Here is a 15,740-nt window from a genome sequence, read left to right on the forward strand (position 1 = left end):
AGCAAATCGAGGCATTGATTAGAAAACGGCATAGGCTACTAACAATTATATATAGCTGAGCTTTGTCATCGGCCCCTTCTTGTATCTCAAAGGTAATGATATTATTAGACCAGCTTTATGTCCTGATACTGTGCAGATTGCTTTATATATTCCCCATGCATCATGCCATCAATATAGCATTCCCCTATCACCTCGTAGTGATCGCGGAGAGTTTCTTTTTCGCGTAGTATAAAAGGTACCCTGCCACTCCGGAAGACAGCAATTCTATCACCCACACGAGTCTTTGCCGGAACAATGCCAACTTTCCCCATTACCGTGCAGCAGGCAATGGCAGGTGAGAAGAGATCCGCAAATTCAGAGGCAATGGCGATGTACGCTTGGGTCACCCCGGGAAAACCGGCAATATTAGGATCTGCATGATGTGAATAATCTATCCTATCTTGACATAAAGTGCGCTCCTCTTCAGGCACCATATCGGAGTCGCCAATGGGCAGTCTCCGTTTAACAATGGCAGCCTCCTCTCGAGTAAGCTTTGGAAGATATCCGTCGACCATGGTAGAAATTTCCTGAAGGTATGCTGGAAATCCGCTTGTGTACGATGGACACACGCCTACCCGTGATACACGATCCACCAGGTGTCCTCGGAGGGATAGAACCTTTTCAAGGCCTAGCTGGCCGCCCTCCAGGAACCTGGTGGCTGCAGTAAATCTATGGGGTTTGGTTTTGCATTTCCATTTCGATAGAGTCCTCGGGTAGGGTGCTGATGTCCAATCTGGGACCCAGGATGGAAATCTGGGATCCGAGGAGCGTCCACTTCTGTACAGCAGTTCCATCACATGGCCATTCTTCACGAATGTGCAGGCGTATCGCCATATAATATCTTCCAGAGGAGCTTTGTAATCTGGACCGAGCTCTTCACAATTGTCACTGGCTAAATTCAGCAGTGCAAACAGTTTATCCCGCCTTCGGGTCGCCTCGGTCAACTGGAAGTGCTCAAATAACGATAGTAGTGGATATCTTGCTTCAAAATCTCCATTCTCCCGGCATTCCTTCCGGAATTTGGCGAGTCGCAGGACAGAGCCTGCGGAACTCCCTCGAGAAAGCACTAAGTCTGAGCTACATTGCTTCGCATAGTCAAAGCATAGCCTGACTATATCACAGAACTGGCCCCATGGAACCGACTCTTTGCCGCACAAGACCATGATATCTCTCGCTAGAACAATTTCTTGGACGATCCAAATCCGCCGGAACCATTTGCGTTCAAGCAACCTGCCTAGGTTATTCCAGAATGTCCTTCCGAGGGGCGGGATATCTTGGTATCTGTTCGCAGAAGGCATAGTGGGCTCCAGCCTCTGCTTTGCAATCTGCTTTATGGTCTCTATAACTTCACAACTCCCATCTTCCTCTTCACCGATCCACGCGTAGACACGTGTGGCCGACCTAAAAATATCTGGCATCATGGATATCTGGGCTGCCTTCTCAATATCATCCTTCTGGTTGATGCAGATCGCGTCTACCCAGAGCCAAATTGCCTCTTTATGCTTACGCATTCGCATCAATGCCACATATAATGATGTTGTGATGGGAATATTCCCTTCCGTGGTGTGCAGCGTGAAGGGCTGAAGCGCACTTCCCCAGGTATAAGAAATAGCGTCATATTTCACCCGGTCTGTTATAGCTGCGATCATCAAATCCCCTCTAAGGTCTTCGATACCCGTTCCTGGCAGAAGATGAAGAAGCCTTATCTGTCTTGCGGGTTCCTTCAATGGCTTCCAGACGTACACATTGGATTTAACCGTGGAGCGCTGACCTGATATTGCCATCGCAGTATACAAAGATATCTGGGACACGAAGCTATCAGGCTGCGGCGACTTCTTGTTTTGGAAGTCAATGAGCTCTATCCCAGGACGTGCGTCACTGTGTATATTCGCGACTAGGTTTGATGGGGTCTTTATCAGGAGCTCTTCCTCTTCAATCATATTCCATGGATCCACGAACATGCGGACCATAGGATCCTCATAGATATTCGAGACTCGTATGAGAATGTAGATGCGGTCTTGGTGCTGGGATGAGCCTTGTACCCGCCATTTACGTGCCTGTGGTCGTGCCTGTTAGCATGCATGTCGATCCAATTGGATAAAGATTTCCAGTGCAAGAGCCGTGGATAACAACTTTCCTTCAGCCCCAAAGGAGTTTAGCGAGAGGGAAAACCTGGACAAGAAAGAAGGGGGTAAATGGTGTAGGGGGATGCCATAAACTACCTACCATGTCGAAGTTGAGCATGTTCCAGGTGAAGGATGCAGATATATCATTCACCGTGGTCTGGACATCAATATGATAATCCGGGGGGAAGAATTTCCAATTTTCTGCCTGCTTAACCAACATTGTTATCAAAAAGTCGGTCATTGCTTGTCCCGCTCTGGCATCAATGTGAAAGCTTGACAAAGGAGAATCATTAGGCGCCGTGAAAGGGGCGTAGCCACGGCGACTTCGCAGGGGACTTGTCCAATGTTCTTCTGGATTATATGCGCTGCCAAGCACATGGCGGAGAAACTCAGAGACCTAACATATCCAGAAGAGATTAGTGGGCATTAACAGCAATATGCAATGAGATAAACGTACAAACACCTCTCCAAGAAACGCCGGCTCATAATCGATTAAGGTAGTAGAATTACGTGCTATGAATATAGTTTGCACCCCAATGTCAAGCACCTGCAGACGCGCAGGCAGTGTTGTCCGGCCTTTGATATTTCTGCCGTCGAAATCAACTTCGGGTAATTCGTTCATGGTGGGACAAAATATTATGTGAGGCGTTGTTGGAGACTTCGGTACTCTATGTTGGTAATGTGAGTCCGTAACCTGTGCGATACTCCTACCATCCTGGTGGTCCAGTTCCCAACTGCCGATAACAGATATTTGGTCCTCTGCGATTTCTCCAGAGGGCACGTTACTGCAGCGGGAATATGTCTCTGAAACTGGGCTCCGACGTTCAGGCGATGACTGACTTGCACTAGTACTCTGGGCTGTTGACCGTTCTCTCCGGGGAGCGTCATGTATTGGTGGCGGATCAAGCGGGCTACTATCGCTGAAATGTGGCGGCGGCCTGGCTGAAAACTGCTGCCACTGTTCTATGAAACCTTTCTTATAGCTCATGCTTACTCGTGTCTCCCTTCTGCTCATAGAGGGCCGAGAGGGCTCCGTTCGGGATAATGTTACCGCGTCGTCGGATGTTTGACCAACCAATGGCATAGAATCACGGGTGACAATTGATTGAGCCGCCTCTGTGATCCTCTCTTCTCGTGGTGATGAGCTACTCCTGTTACCTGACTGGTCCACATGAATATAGGGATTGTAACCTAGCACTCACTTAGTGAACACCGGACCCCTAAATTACCGAGCTTTGATCAGGTTATCACTCACAGTTTGTGGCTCGCAAAGTCCCCCCTCGATCTAGAGCATTGTCCAGTATCTCTACGTTATTCAATAGCAATGCCGCCCATAATAAACTTGTGTATTTAAGAGGAACTCCGCACAACTGAGCCAACTGTTCAGAGATCTCGAACTGCACATTGCGTGCATCAGCATCTCTATGACGTATGTAGAGTTGTGTGCGATTCTTCTCTTTCACAATCAAAGCTAATCTTCTATCCGCATAGTGTTCGATAGTCTCCTGGGATGGGGAACGAATGGTCCATTCGACATGCACTTCATCAACACTCCGCACTTCTATATCCCCAAGGAGTCTGGATATCTCGGGCGGCTGAGACCCATAATTCCGGGCTAAGCTGCGTCAGAATGAGAGAGGAGCGACAAATGATTAGGTCTTTATGCGGCATACCGAGAGATGGATTCAGCTCTGGACAAGAGCAAACTTTTGTAGTCCTCCCGCACCGTGAAGGCCAGACCAGGCCGGGGCCTGCAAATGGCCGCCGTAGACAGTAACCGATCGTTGATATGCAACGCATCGAAGAATCTCACCATGCGTGCCGTATCCTCCGCATCAAAGGCGAGCATGTTCAGATGCCTATGGAAAGTCTCAAAAAGGTGGGGTTGATCTGCAATAAACCAATCATCATGCTGTTCGCAGGCTTGCAGCCTCAGCTGGGCTTCGCCTCTCCTGGTCGGAAAGATGTGGAAGGTGCGGAGGACCATGACTGCTTCCCGCCCACGCCTGGAGTCTCCTAGACATAGAAGGCGGTCTATACACTGGAAAATGGAACTGATACGGTGCAGCGAGTAAGAAGACGATATTTGCTTGGCCTCACTGATAAGTGCGGCCAAAGCGACGTCACCCATGACCCATCGGAAGGTGTCCAGAACACGAAATTGGACTGTAGCCAACTAAAATGTTAGGGAAGAAATGGATTGAACTGTCGACTCTCCACACACAAGAGCCCTGAGGGCTGAAGACTCCACTGGTTGATTTAGTCAGCCGCATTGAATTTCGGACAGGTTGTTTTGTTTTTGCTTTTTTTTCGCCCCTCTTTCTGGAACCGAGCATCAGCCTCACCTCCATATAACCAGATTCCCTTGCACTTAGATTTGCATCTCTTGAACCAGGGAATGCAATTATGCTAGTCCCGCCTCAAAAGGCTTAATCCCTATCAATACGCCCATGTTGGTGTTGGTCGAATACATCGAACCGCTGCCTGGATGTCTCAAGACCCTTTCCAAGCGTAGTCTATTGAGAATAGCCCTCATCCTGAGATACAGAAAAGTCAGATTCTTATATTTTGCTTTCCTTTTATTCTCTTATCTTTCTGCTTCTCCATTCATCAAAGTCAGTGTTACTCCCCGAACCCCGGCCAATGTTTGGCTACCTTCAATCCGTATTGCCCATCGCATCATAGTCGGTGGGGGTAGCAGCAGCTTTAGGGCTAAGGCAACACGTGCTGCAAAACAATTGGTCAATGATGGGCTTAAATGCAGGATCCCCTCATTTTCACGCTGGTTGCAGCTGGAGGTCAATCCAGTCATCTGATTGGCTAATTGAACCAGAGGAAGGTGAACATAGGAGGTTGCTGTATGTATAAGGTACGGAAGAGCAAGGGAAAGGGACCACACCATATTGTGACTTTTGGAGGCAGGACCCAGTCCCTCCCATTTGTGGTGCTACTGCACCATGCTAGGACAGAAGTATTGGCTGGACACACATTGCTCGACAGAAGTTAAACTGTTCAAGACAGCATTTTTGATAGAAAATATATGATGGTAAGTTGATGAGTGTAGAATTATATAACTCTTATGAAGGATTGATAGATGCAAGCTCTTTGTATAGAAGACGTTAAATCATTCTCTTTGATCAATAACTTATACAGAATTAACCGGATCTGACTTAGACTATCGGTGACTATATATAATTTATTTATACTTAGACTGCTATATTTTAAGTTGACGTTAAAAAATAAAGGAAAGCGTGCTATAATCGCGTCTGCACTCTTCGCCCTTTACTTAGAATCTGGCCTAATTTGTATGATATATATAATGCTATACGTACCCTTACGGATAAAGGAGTTCCAATAAGGTCTAATGTACTAATACCCTGTGATATCTATTCAAAAGGTCCATAACTAGAGATATTGGCCATTCATCATAACTATTAAATGAACGTAGCTTTACTTCACAAGTTAGACAGACTATCACTTCATGGCGTGTGTTCCACCGTCTGTAAAGACAGGATGCAATAATTAGCCAGATTAAAGGTAACCAGGAATCATTTTTTGGTCATTCACAATCCACGTGAGGCTATTCACATCGAGGGAAATATGATCCGACAAGTTAATTCCCTGGCGTCCGCTAGCTCCTTTATATTCTCCGTTATCCATAGAAAGCGCGGCGGTCAACAAGGAAACGTAAATATCCTCCCCGACCAGCACAACACAACATATCTCAGCTGAGCAGTGGAACAGGCATGATTGGGTTTGTTACTACTCATTGGTAGAGGTGGGATATACATGAAGCTCGCAACAATAGTCAAGTACCTAAAGAAATATATCTTGAAGGTGCCAACTACGCGAAGTGACGCGTCCAGCATCTTTAGGATGATAAATGAACACTTCACAATAGTCAGACAAGCCTCAAAGAAGCTCCATTTCAACTCTTAGTGGATAGCCCCGCCCTCAGCACCCCCTACTCCCTCAACGTTACCTCGAGGAGTTGATATACCCAGTACCCAGGGCCAAACCTCTTTACAAAAGCTCAGACACCATCAGTCAGAAAAATGGATGAGGATTAATCCCAGCAGTCATAGTCTGCAATACATCCCAATGTTCCACAATCTTCAACTCCTCGAAACGATACATATCCATAACCGCCGTATCATTCTGCCCTGGCGTAACAGACTTCACATGAACAAGTCCGTAGTCACCCCCGACGAAGGTCTGGTGTATTTCAAAGACCATCCCATCCGTCGAGTACAACGGGGTTAGAGCTTCAATAGCAGCTTGTCTTCCATCCAGGATGTTCGGGTTATGTTGGGTGTAGTTTTCAACGACGTATTTGTTGAATGCTTCCCCGACTTTCTTTTCGGTGTAGAATATGTGGGAAAAGTCCTCGAGGATGGCTTGTCGTTTATTTTGTAGAGCATATTGGTTGTCCTCGGTTGTGGAAGGTGAATGATGTCCTTGTATATAAGCGGCACAGGTAAGACCGAGGAGCGTGCTGGCGAACAAGGAAAAGCGGAGCGGAGACATATTGTCGATGATTATTAATATTCTCAACTATAATGTATAGATGAGGGAGGCTGTCGAATGGGGCACTCCAATTATATATAAGCATTCCTATACCGTTCAACTCCCCCACATACCGATGCAAAGAGTCAGAATTCGGAACGGCTCGGGGTAGTCGGGGCCACCTCCCGAATGCAACAGCAGCCTAGTCCGAATATGCACATTAAATAGATGATGACGAAGAGCACATAAACCGGCGACAAGAAGAATACATGAGGGTTCATTATTATTCAGCATGATTTGCGCGGATCAGCGTACAGCGGTTACTAGAGGAGGACGTGCCTCAACGGTTGGGAGCCGTCCTCGCAGGTACATCGATCTGACCCAGCTGCTTTGAAGTTGTATAGGACGGGGCATAGTCCTATCTGGCGCATGTGCATTTGGAGAACAAGCGCCGCATGGAGCTTTTGAAGTCCCCTCCAAAGCTCTAGGATTGCTTGTCTGGTCCCCCAGATATTCTGTGCGTCGGTGTGCTGTTATGGCCATTGCATCTGCGATCCTGATTTTGCTGCGTGTATGAGAAAGACTGTGATATCCTGCCCAAAATTTCAAATGTTGCTGCTGCAGAGAAGACTTCGTCTGTGATTATGATCTCGTTACCTTTTCGTCTGAGAAGCACCTCCATGATGTCTAGCCCATTGTATTTATTTGATGCTGCTGCACAAAGGACTTTCTCTGTGATTATGATTTCGTTGCCTTTTTGTTCGAGAAGTATCTCCATGATGTCTACCCCATTGTAATTATTTGATGCTGCTCTACAGAGGACTTTCTCTGTAATTATGATTTTGCTGCCTTTTTGTTCGAGAAGCACCTTCATGATGTCCTGCCCATAGGTTCTATTTAATGCTGCTGCACAGAGGACTTTCTCTGTGATTATGATTTCGTTGCCTTTTTGTTCGAGAAGCACCTTCATGATGTCCTGCCCATAGGTTCTATTTGATGCTGCTGCACGGAGGACGTCCTCTGTGATTATTATTTCGTTGCCTTTTTGTTCGAGAAGCACCACCATGATGTCTAGTCCCTTATATACATCTGATGCTGCTGCACAGAGGACTTTCTCGCTGATTACGATTTCGTTGCCCTGTTCTTGGAGAAGAAGCTGTATGAATTGCACTCCAAAAGAGGTGTTTGATATAGCTGCGCATAGAACTTCATCTGTGATTTGTATCCCCTTGCCTCGTTGCTGGAGAAGAAGCTTTATGAATTTCGACCCGAATGGTGCCCCTGATACATAAGTTGATTGAAGAATATTCTCTGTCGCCTGGGCCTGATACTGTTGTTCCTGAACATGAGTCATTGCAGCTTCCACAACATTCTTAGGAGGGTTTAGCAAGGCGATGAGCACGGGATCTGTGATCTTGAACTCATTGCATCGTTGGTGAAGAAAGAAATTCACTGTAGCTGGCCAACAGTCGGCGTTTTTAATTATTGTGGTCAGTAAGTCCGCCATGACCTCAATGTTGTAACCCCTACGCTGGAGAACGTGCTCCAAGTTCTTCAAATGGTCCCAAACCTTTATTGTACCAATGTCCACTCCGTTATCCCTTCCAGCTTTGTCTCCAAGACCTGTGCTCATGGCGATTCTGGTTGCATGTGCAGCAGCTGTAATGTTCGCCTCTGAAATCCCAAAGCAGCGTCTTTCGAGAACCTTTTCCAAGTCTTCTAGGTCCGGAGATTCCATATAGTATTGCAAGAAAAGGGTGTTGAGTGCCTCCAGGTTCATTATCAAATCTTGCAACGTGTTAAATCTCGATCGCTGACTGTGATAAATGTGTTCATCAAAAAGAAAGTAAACAACATCATGGATGACATCCTTTTCACTGTTCTCATAATCGGGCCTTAGCATATCGGTGTCCCGTGCATCCGAAGACAGTCCAAGCAAGGCAAACACCCTGTCACGGGGGAGGCGCGCTTCACTCGCACTGAACTTTTGTAGGAGGGTATAAAGATCCTGGTTCATGTTCCACCATGTACCATTTCTTGATGGTCCAGGCATTATATCCAAGACCGCTTGGGATTGTGTATTCGGGATTATGTCAATTAACAAAGGGGCGAGGGGGAAGATGTGTGCCGAGACAGACTTTTGTCCACAACACACCAAGCCAGCTCTTGCATTGGCAACTTCTTGTAAGATCCACACTCTCCTAAACCAAGGTCTGCTCAGAAGCTCCTCCAGACCTTGACGTTGTCGCGTTCGGAGGTCTGGATACTTGTCCTTCAAACGAGGCTGTACACTTGACCAGAGGTCTGCCCAGCGTGGGTCCGTTAGTTCCCACGTCCTACACGCATACCCAGTACTTTCCTTCTGGAGCTGGTGTAGCGAATCCAGAACCACATTCGTGTCGTATGTTGGCTGCCCCAGCCAAAAGATGACTCTTTCTGCCTGCTTGTATATATCTCCCATGTGTCGAACCTGATGTCCACGCTCTTTATGGTTGGCTTGGTCGATGCAAATACCATCCACCCATAGGATGCGATCCTCATCTTGAAGGCGAAGGTGCTGGAGCGCGAGGTATAAGTTTAGCGTAACCCCAAGAATCTTTCCGTTCATTTGTACGCTCTCCACAATTTCGGTAGAACCCCACGTATAGGAAAGAGCTTCGTATGAAATAGCGCTCTGCTCCGGGTAGAGCCATACCTGGAAGAGCTCGCAGTGGATATCAGGCCCGTCCCCGTGGCAAAGACGGACGAGGCGAAAGGCTGGCCCATCCAGGTCGAGAGGTTCGTATTTGAACGAGTCCATTTTCTGATTGCGATGCGCATGAAGACACAATTTATCTGGACGTATGGCTGAGGGCGTCGTCCAGATGGAGAGAGAAATGTAGTGATGAAGGAGATAACGATACGGTGTGGGTATGTGATAGATCTGCAGAGGTACGGTGGCTGTGTCATCTCAGCCTTGTCTTGTGTTTCCTATCACGGTATAGCCCAACAGCACTAATGCACAGTTTCGTAAATGTGTAATGTGGCTGTGTTGGATGGTGTCTATGTGCTCTATTGGATATAGACTCATGTTCAACGTTGATACACCTCCTTCTTTCAAGCGGCCAAACAGAGACCCCGTTAGACTCTGGAATAAAACCCTGTGAAGGATTATCCTCTTCTTGGGTAGCCTGTAGTATCGTACGCCTACTATACTGAGAGCCGGTCCGGGATGGGTTACTTATAGTAGACTTTATAGGCCTCATGAGAGCGAACTTGCTATTCAATAAGTAGCTCAGACATTCATATATGTACAGAGATGTAGGGAGCAGTTTATGAGATAGGGACTGGCTATCTTGTATCTGTACTTATTTATTCACCTAATATACTCTGTCAAGGCTGAGAAGTGCTTAGTCAATCGCTATCAGGACAATGGTGAAGTGTGGAAATAGTGAATATATCGTGAATAGTATTTGCCAGATAGTAACAGACAACAACAAACAAAGCAGATCGACCAGAACCACAACTTTCTCTCCACAACTTCTATTCTCCCATCCTCCTCTAGAGATATCCCCAATCACTACACGATTCAAAAATGGACAACCAACCGCGATCTGCAGGGATCTGTGCCCACTGTCAGACCCGGCTACCAAAAGATGCAGCGGATGCCGTGGAGCTGCAGAGTACGACAAGGATACCCCAGAGCCTACGTTCTACTGCAGCTCGGCCTGTCCGACACAGCACTTGGGCGAACACAAGGTCAAATGCAAGCAGCTGCAGGCCCGCAAATCTCTTTCAAGGGCTGCCACACTCCTTCAAGCAATACTGTATCGAATTCGTCTACACGCTCATATATTCCAATTTGCAACTGCCCATATTGACGGATCTAAAGTGACTTTGAACGACATTCAAAACGACAAATCAAAGGCATATCAGCCTCTGAAGGCCGTATGGATGAACATAAAGAGTGGCGACTACCAACGCGTGTTCGATGCAATTGTCATGATGAACGCTTGTGCAGAAGCTGTAATGTTTCTTTATGGATTCATTAGACCCATCCTATCGGGTAGAGGAGTCACCAAGGCCCTGTTTGATTACTCAGAGCTCTACTGACTGTACAGACCTTTGCTCTAGGATCGAGGAGCTTACAGTTAGTGTTCATAACGTGAGGCTTTCGATCGAGAGATCTGATGGCTTTCCACTTATTGAGACTGGAAGCCACATCATCTACCGTGTCGTGCTGAAGAGTGGCGGGATGTGGGCAATGGACCCGTCTGGAGCGCAGTATGGATTCTCAGAATGTCTCTATACATGGAGCGATTTCGAAAAATACAGGACAGGAAAAGTTCATTCTGAGAACAGTCTTGGGTACCACCGTGGAGAGATGAGTCGGTTCAACGGGTATGGCTTGGATGTTTCGGACATGGTACTGTTGAACCTTACCTCGGCCCTCGACGAGAAGATCCCTGCACTTGCGAACGTTTATGGTGGCAAGTTGAAACTGATTCTGCAGGGATCAGATGCCACGTTTCAGAAAGCGAAGAATGAGCTGCCTTGATCAGTTGAGTATCTGTGTCAATCGTTGTTTGGACGAAACTTACGCTCCTGAACGCGTGGCTAAGAGATCCCGCATGGCAAGGAAGACTGATGCTTAAAGATGGATTCTTTGCTCGTGAGTGCAAATAAAGTCCGTATGGGAACTCCTTGTCACCAGCTGCTGTGCCAGTATGAAACGCTGGCAATTCGCTAACCCAAACATGCCTCCTGATAGTGGTTCCAGTCTCGACTAGCCAGAATTATACGGATGAAGAATTCTTATCTGTTTCGGTTGGGATCTTTCACTGCCATACGTTCCGAAGCCAGAGACTGGGATATCATTGAAGACCAGATCAGCTGGACGAGCTTTTTGAATGGACGAATTTGTCTATGCTCAGAAGATACTACTACAATTTAACTTAGTTTTCTAACTTTCCTCTTTCCTGTTTCTTGTTTGTAATGACATATGATTTGGTTTAGCTATGGTACTCGTAGATCGAATACAAAGCAGCTAGATAATAAACCCTAAGATCCTCCACGTGGCTTGAGGCTTATCACGAAATAGGTAGAGGGTTGCTCGCAGATGTTCAGATATCTTTCCCAACTAGATGGGGGTAGTACCTTTCGAGTATCAATTCCCTGCGAGCCCTGTACAACAGGGATTTATGTTACTGTCAAACCTGCGCGAGTACTTTGAGTCATGAAACGTTTCAGTATTAATTTAATCTATATATTCCACATCACTAGATGTGTGGATGCATGTTATGGTGTATATTGAGGTGGGCTCGGTCCAGAGCTGTCATGACCCTTCCTCGGAGGCACCTCGTCCTCCTCATCAGAGCTCCCCGTAGTGACCCTCGAGGCCAACGAAGCAGCAATACTCGACCGGGTTTCCGAGTGTCGAGAACAATGTCTTTTCTCATCGTTTACAGTAGCACAATCCCTGCCCCGTAGGGAAGACGGCCCAGCGTCCAATTCAGCTATGCCAGACCCCGGCAGTTCATATATAGCACAGGGAGAGTCTGAAGGCAATTCAGGCTGGCGTTCCCGACTACCATCAAGCTCTCCTGGTCTGCTACAAGACGCAAAATCCGAATTACTTAAGGTATCTGAGAGTTGGACACCTTTCTCGGACTTCACAGCCCGCCGCTTCCTGATGAATATGTATGCGGCTGCGATAATCAGAATGGCACCTGTCCCGGTACCAACTCCGATTCCTGCTTTTGCTGCTGTTGATAAACCTGACTTCTCGTCAAGTAAATCTCCAAATGCTTTGTTCAAGTAGGAGTCGATGGTGACTATATCCGTATCGGACGCGATTATGTTGGGCCCGAATTTAGCTTGATAAAGTGAGAATTGTCCCCTTTCGTAATCAACGGCTAGATATGCTTCTTGGAAGAAAACTCGGCCGATACGTTGTTCATCATTTGTATTAGCTCGTTTGACCGGGAGGTAGGGAAGTGGGGTATCGGAGTGATTGGAAGGTAGACCTGGATATGAATAGGTGAGGGAGTGATCGAAGGCCTGGAATGGGATTGTTATATTGACGCTTTGAGAAGAGTCGGGGAGGTCCGAGATTGAAAGTGTGATTGATATGTTCATGGCAAGGAGTCTTTCACGCAGTGATGTATCATTACCGTAGGTATAAAAGTCTAAGCTATCATCGTAGGTGAGGTTGAAAGCCTCACCAAAGGTATCAAAGGCGTCACTGGGTAACCAGAGGTAACTCGTTGAGGAGTCGAGGGTGAAATATGTGCCACCCCCTGGCTTCAAGGGAATTATATGGTCGTCTATATGGATTTTATCGTCGGGCTCGGTTCCAGAAGAGATTGATATGGTATTAAGTGACACGACAGGGGCGGCGTTTCTGCTGAGATGGAATTTCGCGCTGTTGTTGTAGAAGCGAGCCCGATCCACACCCCCAATGGTGAGAGATGCCGGTGCACCCTTCAGCCCTGTGCACTAATATCAGCGATGGCCTCATGAGGATTGCGAAATGGGTGGCGTACGGTAATAAGCGCCAGCAGTGTAGCCATAACTACCACTGGGAGCAAAGCTGTCGTTTATATATGCGGTTTCCATGACATTTAAGCTAAAGTAGTCGTTATGGCCACTTTGGCTTATGCCCAGTCCAAGCAACCCGACCCATGTGTCTGTATTATTTATGATCCCGATCGTCTGTTCAGTGACTGGTCTATAATCCACGTATATTGTATCATTCCCAGAGTATGCTTCGATTGAAGGATCTCTCGAACCAGGATGTGAACCTTGACGTCTCCATGTTGTCGACTCACTAGTGTTAAAAAGCCCACCTCGCTTTTTGGAACAGTCTGCTACCGAAGCTAGCTTTTTCTGTCAGTTCACAACAGGTAATAGTCGGACATTGAGCGAATTTAGGGAATCTGCTTGCTAGGAAATGAGGATATCACATACAGTTCTCGCAGCCACTTCCTCCAATAATCCATGTCTTTGTGTCCACTGTACTTGGGAATAGAGAGACTGTTTTCAACTTTGACCCGACCCAGATGTTCACACTGTTATTTGTGAGTCGAGGTGGGCATTAGAATGTTAGAAGTAGTCTAACTTACGCACTCCAAGTTCCATCATTGCCGTACCTACGCAAGGGAGTAATTAATAAAATAACACGTGAAAGGGCAGCTTACTTCCAAGGACAAACGTACCAATCAACATCCACTTCCACAGAGGCAGGATCAGACTCTGGTTCGGTCTCGGCAAGACAGAAGGGCAGTCCGACCAGAAGAGCTATGCCCAAGAAGCTCTTCATGACTCATTGGCGTCAGGACATTGAAAACATAAAGCTCCAGATGTTGCTTAGTTGAAAATCAGGTACTATTCGGCGAGACAGAGTCCAGACATAAGTAAACTAGATAATCGGGGTTCTGGCCCTCAAAGGGGTTCTGGTATGGGGGTGGAGATGAAACCATGGTACAGAATGAAGCGCCAAGCATATATGGAACTGAAATTTTCCAACGTCGGCCCCATTAGGAAGGTCGAATACTGTGATGATTGGCCTTGTTCTCGAATCCAATGCCAAATCTGGGAGGGTTACATTGGCAAAAGCCGACCATTCGGAGTCACCGATGGGTCGATCACTTTAGTCGAGCCTTCGTTTGCCTTCAGTCATTTCCAGTACTTATGCAGTTGTCCTCTGGTGTGCATTGCAATGGGTACGTTTCTCTACAACTATATTCTCTTGAAATTAAGCTTTTCAGAGCAACGATTGTAATCATTAATGCCGAAGCCATGTCAACATATTCAGACCTCTCGAACGCCAAGGCTGGCCAGGCTGCAGCTTTTTCACAGCATGATTGAGTATTATTGCTCTGCCACATGGCCGTCTTCAGGTTGTGGCCCACTTGGAGTCCTAGTCAACGAATGAAATCCCTGAGAGCCAGTTCTGGAAGTTGTTGGGCTGTCCATTAGATCCACTAACCCTACTGTGGCCCACGCTGAGCTCGCCACAAACGTTTCATGCCATACGTTATCTCCCCTTTGGTACCGGTTTGCCAAGGGATGCATTGTGCCGAGTACCCCTAGCCCGCTTACCAAAGCTCTCTAGCGAGTTCATCCAGTTAACGCCTGTCAATGGACAGCGCCAATTTATATCGAAGCAGTGATGTAGATTTGGCTCATTATATGCCTATTAAAGTCATATGCGCTGACAGCCATAAGTCTCCTCAATATAGTATCATGTGATTGATATAGTGAAATTCGCCGCAACATATTTTCCCGAACAATATTGGGTGGGATATTTCACCAGCGAAGAAGCAGTATAGAGGGTCAAGTAGTCAATTATACGCACCAGGAGCATGGAGGAATACAGAATTACTCAACACTCAACGTTAAACAGAACAGTTCTGCAGCTGATAAACCAAGCAGAAGTGGATCATTTAAGCCATCTAGATCTAATCTTGCCAAGGGTCTATGCTGAAGATCCCTGGGCATCATCCGAGAAGGGCAGGGGCACCTAACCCAGGCCTACAGACGGTAGGTTGGGGCACACCATCCGATGTGGGGGATTTCCCCATTGAATTTAAGAGGTACTCGGTAGTCTTGTGTGTGTACCCGACTCCGCATCTGTTCCATTACACCTATTTGGCCTTGGTTCCGCATGCCGCAAGATAACCCCAACCAACTTTATATATTTATCTGGAGCTAGGTCAAACAAATTTATATAGAACACGAACCTAGACTTCCATTCTCTAGAACGTGCCCATGCATTTGAAGGCTTATAGACGACATTCACAATATTCGAGACTTATTCTTACTCTGACTATGACCCCTTGACATACGATTAAGCCCTGATGCCGATATCTGCAAAATTCACGAACAACATAGTAACTTTGTAATCGCTTTAGCTAACGATATCAAACCCCCTACTACTCTTTCACTCCTGTTCTGATGTTAATCGGGCTTAGAGTCCAAAATAAATTCATAAATACCCTCAAAGGTTTATTCAGTTTGAAAAAAAAAAAAAAAAAAAAAAAAAAAAGTTCTTAGTTTTCAGCTGTTATCGTGCCATTATTTGGTTGT

At 46.6% G+C, this 15,740-nt stretch overlaps 4 protein-coding genes across 4 annotated transcripts; 1 reads left to right on the forward strand and 3 right to left on the reverse strand.

The window, feature by feature from the left end:
* Positions 1 to 104: 104 nt before the first annotated feature.
* Positions 105 to 4,963, reverse strand: F9C07_2286164 (heterokaryon incompatibility protein-domain-containing protein; the record flags this gene model as incomplete). Its single annotated transcript, XM_071510807.1, has 6 exons — positions 4,511 to 4,963; positions 3,839 to 4,415; positions 3,421 to 3,780; positions 2,623 to 3,356; positions 2,266 to 2,562; positions 105 to 2,108 (listed from the first exon to the last, which is right to left on the reverse strand). Exons 2-6 carry the CDS (start codon positions 3,963 to 3,965, stop codon positions 105 to 107), a joined length of 3,522 nt encoding a protein of 1,173 aa, XP_071367778.1. The 5' UTR covers positions 3,966 to 4,415; positions 4,511 to 4,963.
* Positions 4,964 to 5,542: 579 nt separating this feature from the next.
* Positions 5,543 to 9,590, reverse strand: F9C07_2286166 (heterokaryon incompatibility protein-domain-containing protein). The gene is made up of 2 exons (XM_041286872.2): positions 7,329 to 9,590; positions 5,543 to 6,517 (listed from the first exon to the last, which is right to left on the reverse strand). The coding sequence occupies exons 1-2, from the start codon at positions 9,469 to 9,471 to the stop codon at positions 6,213 to 6,215; spliced, it is 2,448 nt and encodes an 815-aa protein (XP_041149252.2). The 5' UTR covers positions 9,472 to 9,590; the 3' UTR covers positions 5,543 to 6,212.
* Positions 9,591 to 10,245: 655 nt separating this feature from the next.
* F9C07_2246836 (uncharacterized protein) lies at positions 10,246 to 11,490 on the forward strand (the record flags this gene model as incomplete). The annotated part of the gene is made up of 3 exons (XM_071510039.1): positions 10,246 to 10,477; positions 10,543 to 10,716; positions 10,772 to 11,490. The coding sequence occupies 3 exons, from the start codon at positions 10,246 to 10,248 to the stop codon at positions 11,206 to 11,208; spliced, it is 843 nt and encodes a 280-aa protein (XP_071367779.1). The 3' UTR covers positions 11,209 to 11,490.
* Positions 11,491 to 11,710: 220 nt separating this feature from the next.
* Positions 11,711 to 15,373, reverse strand: F9C07_2286168 (aspartic peptidase domain-containing protein). Its single transcript, XM_071510808.1, has 5 exons — positions 13,868 to 15,373; positions 13,775 to 13,801; positions 13,620 to 13,720; positions 13,196 to 13,528; positions 11,711 to 13,141 (listed from the first exon to the last, which is right to left on the reverse strand). The coding sequence occupies exons 1-5, from the start codon at positions 13,969 to 13,971 to the stop codon at positions 11,949 to 11,951; spliced, it is 1,758 nt and encodes a 585-aa protein (XP_071367780.1). The 5' UTR covers positions 13,972 to 15,373; the 3' UTR covers positions 11,711 to 11,948.
* Between the last annotated feature and the right edge of the window lie 367 nt (positions 15,374 to 15,740).

This window comes from Aspergillus flavus, chromosome 6 (assembly GCF_009017415.1).
Source record: "Aspergillus flavus chromosome 6, complete sequence".
In the NCBI taxonomy this organism is placed as follows: Eukaryota; Fungi; Ascomycota; class Eurotiomycetes; order Eurotiales; family Aspergillaceae; genus Aspergillus; species Aspergillus flavus.

What these genes read in the sequence shown, in the direction of transcription:
- F9C07_2286166 (XM_041286872.2), bottom strand. Translation starts at nt 9,471, where the DNA reads ATGGACTCGTTCAAATACGAACCTCTCGACCTGGATGGGCCAGCCTTT. An exon ending in GGTGCTTCTCAGACGAAAAG is followed by an intron (nt 6,518 to 7,328) that starts GTAACGAGATCA and finishes CCGAAAAGAAAG; the next exon opens with TCGGGGAAGCATTCAACAAA.
- F9C07_2286168 (XM_071510808.1), bottom strand. Translation starts at nt 13,971, where the DNA reads ATGAAGAGCTTCTTGGGCATAGCTCTTCTGGTCGGACTGCCCTTCTGT. An exon ending in AATGATGGAACTTGGAGTGC is followed by an intron (nt 13,721 to 13,774) that starts GTAAGTTAGACT and finishes CACAAATAACAG; the next exon opens with TGTGAACATCTGGGTCGGGT. An exon ending in CACTGCTGGCGCTTATTACC is followed by an intron (nt 13,142 to 13,195) that starts GTACGCCACCCA and finishes ATTAGTGCACAG; the next exon opens with GGCTGAAGGGTGCACCGGCA.